The 11,077-nt window shown below is 54.7% G+C and overlaps 1 protein-coding gene across 1 annotated transcript in view; it reads right to left on the minus strand.

Moving 5' to 3' along the window:
* The window catches only part of DBH (dopamine beta-hydroxylase (dopamine beta-monooxygenase)), a 14,999-nt gene that overhangs the window by 360 nt on the left and 3,562 nt on the right, over positions 1–11,077 (minus strand). The window contains exons 4-13 of the mRNA XM_008937531.1: positions 10,402–10,659; positions 8,428–8,604; positions 7,810–7,912; positions 6,138–6,304; positions 5,295–5,438; positions 5,154–5,192; positions 4,230–4,289; positions 3,244–3,371; positions 2,494–2,653; positions 6–27 (exon numbers count right to left, since the gene is read on the minus strand). Coding sequence (XP_008935779.1) covers positions 6–27; positions 2,494–2,653; positions 3,244–3,371; positions 4,230–4,289; positions 5,154–5,192; positions 5,295–5,438; positions 6,138–6,304; positions 7,810–7,912; positions 8,428–8,604; positions 10,402–10,659 — 1,258 coding nt within the window. The remainder of the gene's footprint in view (positions 1–5; positions 28–2,493; positions 2,654–3,243; positions 3,372–4,229; positions 4,290–5,153; positions 5,193–5,294; positions 5,439–6,137; positions 6,305–7,809; positions 7,913–8,427; positions 8,605–10,401; positions 10,660–11,077) is intronic.

Genomic DNA, 11,077 nt, shown 5'->3' on the forward strand with positions numbered 1-11,077 from the left:
GGCACGCGGCTGCTTCTCCCACTTGCCCTGCAAGAGACATCAGCAACATGAGACCCAGTCTGGATTTCGGGTACTTGGAGACTCCCTGTTTCTCCCTGCTTGTGGAAAAGAAGTTATCTTTAATATTTGAAGTGTTTTTAGCCCAAACCAGGATGTTTTCTTATGAGACGTGAGGAATTATTTGTATTGCAGAAGCACCTACGCATCCCCTTAGCAGCGCAGATGTCTGCAGTGCACCACGTTGTACCAACCTATCACCAGCGGGGAGTTTCCACCTCAAAAAAGTGTTACCCACCAAATCAGATGGAAACGACTCAAAGCAGGGAGTCCCACCGACCCCCCATGCTCTCAGCCCAACCCTGAAAACCACTCTCCCAGGTATTAGGAGGAAGGTTGGTCGGAGGCAACCTCTGGAGTGTGTCAGTGTAGATGTTCATGTGCAACTGCTGTGGAACAGGAGGGAAGCAGCAGCCTGGATGAGGTGCCATGAGGCAGAGCTGGGAAAGGGCTCAAGGTGACCACAGCCAGGACAAAACCCCCAGCTCCACACATGCATTGAGGGCACCGTGTCTTGGGGATGCTCCCTGCGAGGAGCAACCTGCCAGAGTCAGATGGTGCCGAGGGCTGAGCCTGCTGGGAAGGATCTAGCTCAGATGTGACTTGTTGGTCTGGGTTAGTAGCAGGGTGAGATGCAGGAGGGGGCTGTGAGGGCAAAGCTGGGCTCAGTCTGGGCTGATCTTTGGTTTGGTGATGCTCCAGTTTGGCTGCTGGCTGTGTGCTCATGCAGAAATGTCAGCGCGAGGCTGAGCCGCAGCGTGAGCAGGAGGGGGGAGGTCTGGAGAGGAGAAGTAGAGCTGTGAGTCATCAGCAAGATGTTGGCTTTATGCTTTTAAATTAAATTCCTTGTAGTATGTCAAGTGAAATGGGCCAGAGCCCGCACCAGCACCAGGAAAACCCTGGGGACAGCTGGAGAAGGATGGAGGGACACTCCAAAGTCTCACGGAGAGTGACCAGAGAGGAGACAGCTTTGCAGGGGAGCACCAGCTGAAGAAGTGACCGTTTTCCTTTCATTTATGGCTTAAAGAGCAGTTGCCATGCTTAAGGTGTGCCCACCCAGGGCTCGGCCCCAGCCCATCTGCTGCAGTAGTTTGCCTTGCCAACATGTCCCAAACCCTGTGCTTGTGCCTTGCCAGAATCCTGCTTTTGGGGTAGATCAAAGGCATTTGGAGTGACTTGATAGTTGCTGTTTTCAGTGCTTGTGTGTGGAAATCTGAATATAGAGGGTACAGAGAGTTCATTACAAGCCCTTGCAGGTGCAGAGGGACTTGGGGACAGCGACGTCCCCACAGCCTCTCACAAGTGTTACCTTGAGATTTGGCTTTATAATTAACAGCACTCAGTCCTTACAGAAATCTTGTCAGGTTTGGGACCACTGAACTGCAAAAAACATGAGCTTAATTAGAAGCTGGTGCTTTTCTCTTGGCAGAATGAGTGTGGAATAAATGAGATGTCTTAAAACGGGGCTCGCTCTGGAAACCCCATCATTGTAGGAGGGGCAGGTCGTGATGCTCGTGACCCACTTCGTGCTGGCATTGGGTCTGCTCTGCTCGTGTCTCTTCTTGGCCACTTCCCAGACCTCTCTGAAATCAAGAGAGTTGCCTGGACCATGATTAAGAGGCTTAATTGATAATTCTGCTCCTGCACAAATCTTCTGCACCACTTCTGTCCCCGCAGCAGGGCTCTGCGGGGCTGAGAGGTGCTGAGTCCCCTCCCAGGGGACTGGAAAGGTTTCTGCTCCATCAGAGCAGACTTTGCTGAAGGGCATTGAGCAGGAGAGGAAGCTGATGATGGTCTTCCCTGTGCTCAGCTCAGCATTCCCAGTGCTGCAGCGGGCAACGTACCCTGTGAGTTTATTACACCCATAAATGATGTCAGGAACTGATGGTGATCAGGACCTTCAGTGTATTTAAATCTTCATGACCATCAGGGCTGGATCTGGTTTTCCTTTAAAGATCTCACGGCCCTTTACCCTTCACGTTTTGCTGGATCTCTGCATTTGGAGCCTGCACAGATGCTGTGTGCAATGAGCTCGCTCTGCGGGGACCTGACGTGATTTGCCAAAATCCTAAAAATCACCTCACGTTTCTCCTTGGTTCTGGAGCCAGCCCTGCTTTAACGCTCAGCAAAAGCAGCCTCAAAAATCACATTATGAAAACGCAGCTCCTAATTGAATCTGGCTGAGCACATCCCCAGCGAGCTCGTGCTGTGTTGTTTCAAGCCCTGGGTCTGGGCTGGGCTCAGCATCCTGCTGACACCGGGGTTCCCCCAGCAGCTCCAGCTCCCTGCCCTGAGCCTGCTGGGTGCAGCAGTGTCCTGAGCACTGGAGACCTGACCCGTCTCCTCAGGGTCACCCAAGGAGCAGCTCTGCCAAGCTGCTTTTCACCCACAGTTGGGAGTTTGGCTGGGAAGCTCTGGCTGGGAAGCTGTACGTACCGGGAAGCGGACGGCTGAGGATTTGTTGCAGTGCATGGAGATTGGAGCAAAGCTGTAGAGGGATTTCAGCACATCTCTGTTGAATGTGTTCCAGGGGATGGAGTGAAACTGCTGTGGGATGGAGACCTGTGGACACATGCAGACCTCCTCGTCGTTAAACCTGGGGCAGGAGAAATGTCACACTGAAACGCAGCAGTGCTGTCCCTGCTCAGCACTGGATGTGGCTAACTCCTCCCTACCTGAAGCTGGAGCTGGAAGGGCTCTGAAGTCCCGCCTAGGGAGAGCCCAATGCAGCCAGAGCCTGTGGGGGAAGATCTGGGGCCAGCCAGCCGTGGGTAGGACACCCTGGGCAAGGTCAGCATCCTGCCCCTCTCATCGTGGGGGAACGAGCTGCAGCCTGCTTCTGTGGCAGGGCTGCTTGCCTGCCTCGGGGTCTAAGAAGTATTTTGCACATAAAGACTTAGCCATGCACTGACTCTTGCCGGGAAATCCCTCCCTGGGAATGTTCTCCTTTCCCAGCACTTCTCACTACCCAGCCATCCGTAAAGCCCTGGGTTTTGCCCTGGGGACAAGGCAGGGCAGAACACAGCCACCACTCCTGAAACCTCCCCCTGCCTGCATGCCCCTGCACACCTACAGCACAGCCAGCACCTCCAAACCCACTTTTTTTCAATGTTTTCCCAGCGTGATAAGCAAAGGGCTCTGCAGCAGTCCCTGTGCCCCCAGCAGCAGCGTGCAGGGGCTCTGTACCTGTTCACGAGGCTGAAGTAGCGGTGCAGGTAGCCCGGATCCACGGCACTTTTGCACAGCTCCAGCTGTGTCTGGGGGTAGTAGTGCACGTAGTTCACACACATCTCCTCCATGATGCCAAAGCCACCCTGCACACAGACACAAAGGGGTCGGCAGAGGGGTCCAGCTCTGCCCTGCCCCGGCAGCAGGGAGGGCAGAGGGGCTGCAAAGGCACAGAGCTCACACCTCTATGTGCACACACACATGGAGAGATAGAGAGCATAGAATCAGGGAATCTTTGAGTTAGAAGGGACTTCAGAAGGTCATCTAGTCCAACCACCCTGCAGTAAGCAAGGACATCCTCAACTAGAGATATAGATGTAGTTGATGTATAGATTATAGAGATAGATGATAGGGAGATAGAGATAGAGATGATAGAGATAGAGATAGAGATAGAGATAGAGATAGAGATGATGATAGAGATAGAGATAGAGATAGAGATAGAGATAGAGATAGAGATAGAGATAGAGATAGAGATAGAGATATATCTGCACTCCAGGTGCATAGGATGGGCCACACTCTGCTTATCTGCCCATCCACCCTTTATACAAGGGCAGACTTTCAGGCTAGATCGTGTGGTTTACATTAAAATGCAGATTTCCTATAATCCCTCTGCTATATTTAGTTTTGTCCCTGTTGATGGTACCTCTGACAGGCTCTTTTGTTGCTGCCAATGTAAGAAAATAACATGCACTGTCAAAAATGCCACTTCTCTTTAATTACAGTTGATCCCCAGTGGAACAGTTTGTGATGGGAATTGGAGTGACAGAAGCTACTTCTCAATTGGCACCTTGACATTGCCACTGCAGGCAGCAGAGCCTGGTGGGTTTGTTTCTTTAGCACCCTCCCTCTGGTTTCTGGCTGGGATTCAGGCAGGGTTCAGGCTGGTGCCCACTTTGTGGGTGCCCCCCACCCTGGGGTGCCCCCACACCCAGCCCCACACTCACCACAGTGGCTTGGCTCCGGTCCTCTGTGTTGTATGTGCAGGTTGTGATGAGCTCGTCACCCTGGGAGGTTTGGACACAGACAGGTGAGGTGTGAGACTGCAGTTTCCCCTCTGCCATCAGGAAATTTGGGGATTGAGGAGTTTGTAACGTAGCAGACCCCTGCTCCCCTGGGCAGCCTCTTTCCCCACCAGCCACGGTGCCACAGGAGCACTTCCTAAACCTGCACCTCCTGGGGAGATTCCCTAGGGCTGTAACCTCCCAGGGATGGTATTTCTCACTTTCCTCGTTTTCTAAGAATATCTGCAGGGCTGAAGCACCAAAACTGCACTTGGGCAACATTTTGAATCACCAAACCTGCACCCAACTTGGTGGCACAACTGCTTCCCTGCTGTGGTTGGTGCTGGGGGCACGGGGACACCCTGGAGCACAGCCCTGGCGTGGTTTCAATGGGTGCTGAGGCTTCTGAGCAGCCTCCTGGGGTTCCACATCTCCTGTAGGTTCCCCCTGCTTTGCAGCCAGGTCCTTCCTCACCTGCACAGCCTCAGAAAACATTCAGCTTCTGTTTTACCACCCACCCACCCATGTTTGCTGCCAAATCTCATCCTCTTCTTCTAGCAAGCAAGGAGGGAGGGGACACCTCCAGTGCGTGCGTGGTTCACCCTCACTCCCCAAGGAGCTTCTGCTAGAGGTGTTTTGTTTAGGTCTGGGCACAGTTCAGCTGCCCACAAGCTGGTTTTGTGCCACAATTAGATGGGCCCAATGTCCCCAGGGTCCCCCAGGCACACCCCCTGTGCAGAGGTGGCAGGTACGACCCAGGGACCACGGGGAGAGTGTGATGTGAAGGGGGCAGGGGTCTCAGGGCTGCAGGATCAGGGGAAGGTCTCATGCTCTTTGGAAGCCACCACGGTTCTTGGAGCCACTCACTGGAAAAACTGCAACTATCTCCTTCAGCATGCGGATCTCCTGGGGGGGAAGGAAAGAGACCACGTCAGAGCAACGCCAAGGCTCTGTGCCCAGGGGGGGATGTCCAGCCCGGGCCCCCATCACCCCAGCAGCCCCCAGTACCTGGAAGTGGGGGCTGTAGTGGCTGTCAGCGTTCACCACCTGCAGCTCTCTCCCGTCCCTGGCCAGCACCGTCACCACTGCCCTGCCTGCCAGGTGGGTGTGGAGCTGGGAGGCGAAGATGCGGATGCCGGCGGCAGGCAGAGCCTGGGGGAAGGATGGCTCAAGCCCCCGTGCCCGGCCCCAGCCCCCTCCCCTCTGCTCATCCCCTTGCTGCGTGTCCCCGCGCCGGCTCTCCCGCGGGGTTTGGGGTGCTGCTGTACCCCAGGGCAGTGGGGAAGCGAGCTCCCTGCAGGCAGGCAGGTGCTTGGTCTGCTGCCAAAGCCAATGTACGTGCTGCCGTGCCCTTGGCCAGCGGGAGAAGCTGAGCTGGATGCTTCCTGCTTCTGTGCACGTGTCAGTGGTGGCACAAATGCTCAGTTTGGGTTAAGTCCTACAAAAACATCCAGTAAAACTTCCCCGAGAGCAAGGTGGGCATTTTGAAACCACTCTTGAGGGAGCTCTTGGCGAGCTCCTTGGCAGCAGGAGCCAATCTTCCCACCTCCGTGGGGGAAAGCACCGCTGGGACACGGCCAGCCTGGCAGGGAGCTTTATGGGAATGGTGCCCCAGAGAGCCGGAGCAGATGGCTCCCCAGGAGAGCTTCATCGAGGGGGGTTCAGCACATCCCAACCAGCTGCTTGCTGTACACAGATTTTTTCTTTCCAGCACAACCTCATGGCAAGGGATTCAGGGAGTTTAAACCTGGGAGCTGAGAGCCTGGAGCTCAGTACCCCATCACTGCTGCCCGGGACATAGGCAAAGCCATTTGCAACCTCTTCTGTGAGGCAGAGGGGATGGGCACTCACCAGCTGGGTGCACTTGTCAGTGCAGTAGCCTGTGAGGATGAAGCTGTCCTCGCCAGGGGGAATGGCCATCACTGGGGTGTAGACCAAGCCCAGCTCCAGGATGCCGGCGTCGTGGCGGCGCAGGGTGCCCGTGTAGTAGAGACGGATCCCCGAGGAGTCCCGGCGGCCTGGTGGGTGAGAGGATGGAGCTGTGAGGCACCACAGGAGGAGTGATGACTGCTGGGACACAGTCAGGTGTGTGAAAAATACCCCTGTGCTGCAGTGGGCAGGGGCACGCCAGCCTCTTGCTCACAGCTCTCTTCGTGGGTGGGGTTCTTGTTTTTAAACGCTTGATATTCTCAGGAAAAGTCTTTGCTGAGTGACCCCAGACATGTGCCTGGTCCCCTAGAGAGGTCGTTGAGCTGAGATTGAATTGCTCCCATGGGAATGAGGTAAGGAGTGCCTTTGGAGAGCCCAAAGTAGGACAGATCCGTGGGGTGCTTTGCAGAACTCCCTCAGAAAGATGGCTCAATGCATCTTCTTCAACCGATACATCCAAGGCACTAAGCCCGTGCTCTTATTGGGGGCCTGGCTGGAGGAGACGTGCCTATGGAGCAAGTGCTCCTTGCATTTGGAGAGCTTTTGGTGTCTCTTGCATTTGAGATTGCTCCATTTAACCTCCTCTCAGGAGCTGGTGGGAGCTGGAGAAGACCCTGTGCCCATGACATGCCCTGATAGATGCTGGCCATGGGGCAGGCAGAGGCAGCAGTGAGCCCTCCTGGGATGCAGAGCTGATCACTGGCTCCCATTTACTGCCCTGCTTTGTGAGCCAAGGGCAAGGGCAGGCTCAGCAGGTCAGGGTGAGTTCAGGCCAGCTTTGAGCTCCCTGTCTCTGGGCTGGAGCCCACCCAAGGGTAAGAATAATGGGGGAGATACTATTGGTTAACATGAAAAAAACAGATAAATTATGAAAGACTTGAGCTCCATATTTATAGACATGTTTCTTCTCGAGTTGCTGAATGTGCTATGGTTGATCTACAGTACATATGCTCTGGTCTCCTAAAAATATACTTCGTTAGTCAAGGAGATACTTGTTTTTATGTTAATGAAGCAACTGGGTCGTTTGGAATCCTTTTTTTTCTTTTTTTTTAACTGTGTCTCCTGACAGTGTTATCAAAGCAGGAGTACCAGTAAAACAACATCTAAATTCCCCCAGCCAGGCTGGTGGTGTCTCTCTGGGGACTTTGGCACCTCTTGGCTCTGAGCTCCAACCCACCACCACTACCTCGCACAGGAATTGGAGGGACACCCTGTGACAGCCCAGCTAAATATTGGTGCTGCCTTGGGCCATGGCCCTGCAGGAACATTGTGTAGGGGCAATTTCCTCCCTTCCCTGAGCATCCTTTCCCATCCTTGTGCATGCTCAATGATGGGGGCCAGTCTCTGGTGAGGATGACTTTGCTGAGACCACAAAGGCAGCAGCATGGTGAGGATTCAATGCGTTTCTCTTGCAAGGACCCATCTGGACCATGAGGTCTCCAGAAAGTTGCCAACAGGGCTATGATTGTGGCCAAGCTTCCTTCTTTATGACCCATGGAGCCTTCCCCAGCAGGGTGGCAGTCCCTGATGTCTCCCCAGCCAGGCAGTGGCAGGAGAGCTGGGTAAGCACCGGGCATCACCACGCACCACTCACCTTTGATCACCAGGGGATTGTGGTAATGGATCTCCAGGCGCAAATATTTGGAGGAGCCCTGGCCACCAAAAGCCAGACCTGCTTCTTCAGGGTAGTAGAAAGCCTGAAAGCAAAGGGAGGGTGTTAAGGGGAGCACTGAGGTGGCTTTCTGGTGGACAAGGCTGAAAAGCTTGGGCATAATCCTGACCCTCACGGTGGGCTGAGGGGCACGAGTTGTGCTTTTGGTGGTGCTTAGTGAACTGGCCTTGCTTCCAAAGGTTGCTGGTGTGCACGTAGAATGGCACGACCACTGAGTGGGGGCACGACAGCCATTTACAGCACCGAGGAGCTGGACTGGGGTGAGGCAGAAGCACAGACACATCCAGGGGGAGGATGGCGAGGTCAGACAGGGCTGAACCCCAATCCCAGCAGAGAGAGGACTTTAGAGCCCTAATGGCTCAATGGTTGGACTTGATGATCTTGGAGGTCCCTTCCAACCTAAAGGATTCTATGATAATGAGTCCGGGGCAGCCCGCGTGGGGCGATCCTAACATGGGGTGGGGAAGGGTTGGGAGGCAGCAGGGAAGCTCTCAGGAGCACGGTCTTCACATGGGGTGGTGGGTGACATCTCAGGCTCACCTGAGCTCCCATGGCCCACGCTGCAAGCACGTGCCTGCAGTAGTTGAGCCGTTCTGGCTTCATCTTGGAGTCGCAGGGCCCGTTGTAGTGGGGGAAGGTGTCGAACTCAGCAGCACACTGGAAGACTTCCATGTGGTGGACCAGGGCCTCGTTGCCTGCCGTGATCACCGGCTCGTACTGTGGAGCAGCATCCAGGGAGCACAAATTAGGAGAGTTTGCTGAGAGCTCATCCCCGGGGGCAGCTGCCTGTGCAGGCTCCACGAGGAGCCTCATCTCATCAACATCTGCTCTCCGTTAATGAATGGGAGACTGCTCCTGCTGCATGGTGGGGAGGGAAGGTTGCTCAGGGCGTGAGGCACCAAGAGCTCTTGGCTTTGGGACTGACTCGGAGTCCACCAGAACCCACAGAGAAACACCTCATCCCTTCTCCAGCGACAGAGGCACCCGATCAGTGGAAGATCCTGATCTGCATTGTGAGTCCTTTGCCAGTTTTGCAGGGCTGAGGTGACCCAGGAGCCAGCTTTTTCCTAAAGAGGGTCCTGGCCACGTAGCAGGAGCTCTGCCTTCAGCTATGGGGTTTTGTTTCTAGCCAACAGTCGCTCATGGCACAGGGAGGGGGGGCTTGGGGTAGAAAAAGTGACTTCAAACAAGCCTGAGGAACGAATCTGGCTAAAAGTGCCAGCTGTAGAAATGATCTGCAGCAGAGGAAGGTATCAGGAGTTACACACTTTTTACTGACACACAGATGATTCACTTCACACCATCTGTTGGAAAGAAAATCCTCCTCCTGAGTTTTCCTTTGCAACGTCATCTCTCCCCTGTAAATCACTAAGTGCTCTCTGCAGCTCCTGAGCCTGGTTTTCCCTCTCCCCGTGGTGTGGTTTTGACTCTGGGTGTGCCAGGTCATCTGCTGAGCCACCTCCATGCCTGCCAGGGCCACGTTCTCCCAGCAGCTCACAACAAGGGGTCAGACTGGTGCTACCTCTGCCTTTCCCCAGCCCTAGGCTGCCTGCAGGTTTCTGCCTCTCCTTTGGAGGAGATGACTGGAGCATGTGCAACACGACTGGGCAATGCACACAAGCTGCATTTATGCATATCATTATTCTTTTTTTTAGTCTAGTTAATATTTTTGAAGCCAGTTCATGGCCTGGCTCACTCTGCCCTGCTCTCACTAGCCCTGCTCCTTTGCCCCCCATGTTTATATATTCCCTTGGCTCCCTGGGAGCCACGATCATGCTGCAGGTCTGTCCCTGCTGGCTCTGCATGGGGCTGCTCTGAGCCCTCCCCAGGACCTGCTCCATGTGCTGGGTGGTAAGTCAGCACCCTGGCTTTGGCCAGGGAAGGGTTAATGGTCACAGGGGCTGCAGGTGGGTGGGACCACAGCCAGGTAAACAACTGGCCCAGCCAATGGGGTGTTCAGTACCCTGCTGACATCACAGGCTCTATATAAGGAGGGGGTGGAGGGGTGTTAGCTTGAGGCTGGAGCAGGGAGAGCTGCTGCGTCTGGGGTAAGGGGTTTGTTATCACTTGCTTTATATATTAGTTCACTGGTATTGATGTTATTATTGGTGTCTCCTCGCTCTGTGTTGCTCTAGTTAATTGCCCTCATCTCAAGCCATGGGTTCTTTGTTTCCTCTTCTTCCTGATTCTCCTCCCCAACACGTGGCAGGGCTGGGATGGGGAGGAGCAAACAGTGGCTGCTGGGGTTTGGCTCCTGGCTGAGGCTAAACCAGGACAGTCACCACCCCACCACCTCCTGCTGAGAAACTTCTGGGGTTGTCTTCTCTAGGAGAGATGAGAATGCTGCTGGCTGGTGGGATGGCCCTGGGAGATGTTGTGGTGCCGTGGTGGGGCAGGCGTGTGGGTCTGGAAGCTTCACCTGGGGAAGGGCAGGGACGAGGTGGGCTTCTGAGAATGGCTGATAGTGAACACCACTGCTGACCTGGAAAGCAGCCCTCTGCCCCTGCTCCTTACCATGACGATGTGGTGCTTGGGGAAGTGCTCTGGGAGCTCAGTCATGTAACACCAGTAGGTTGTCTCCTGGCTGGGAATGACAATGTCAGGGGCTGTTATCTCCATGGTGTCCATGTCGCTGGGCAGTTTGGGGACAGTGATGTTGGGCTTCAGCAGCTGCACCCTCTGCAGTCCCCTGTGGATGGCAGAGGTGTTGATGGCTTGGAGGGAAGGGACTGGTTTCTCCAGGATCCCGTAGATAAGGTGCACGGTGCCATCCTGAAGGGAGAGCAAAGGGTAGCAGGTAGTTTTTTCATCCAGGAATGGGAACTTCATGGACTATCAACATCAGTGTTGGTGGCATGAATCCAGGAGTGGGCCTTTTGACCCATCCCCAGATGGATCCCCATTGGGAGAGCTGGGAGAGTCTGAAAAGATTTTCCTTAGATGGCATCAGTTCTGGAAGGGTAACATCTCCTCTCAGCTCTTTCTGAGCCCCTTATCCCTCCTCAGCTCCAGGCTGGGACAACCACGTTGGTTTAGGGCTCATCCCACCCCACAGCCTGGCCCCAGCAAGAGCCAAGGGCAGCAGCCTGGAGAAGAACAGCAGAGACAAAACTGCTCCCTGAAATACCCCCTTTCTCCCAGGTTCTGTTGGGGGTACTGTGAGAAGCTCTGCTGAAAGTCTACAGCAAGC

Source organism: Merops nubicus, unplaced genomic scaffold, assembly GCF_000691845.1.
Source record: "Merops nubicus isolate BGI_N331 unplaced genomic scaffold, ASM69184v1 scaffold19793, whole genome shotgun sequence".
Classification (NCBI taxonomy): domain Eukaryota; kingdom Metazoa; phylum Chordata; class Aves; order Coraciiformes; family Meropidae; genus Merops; species Merops nubicus.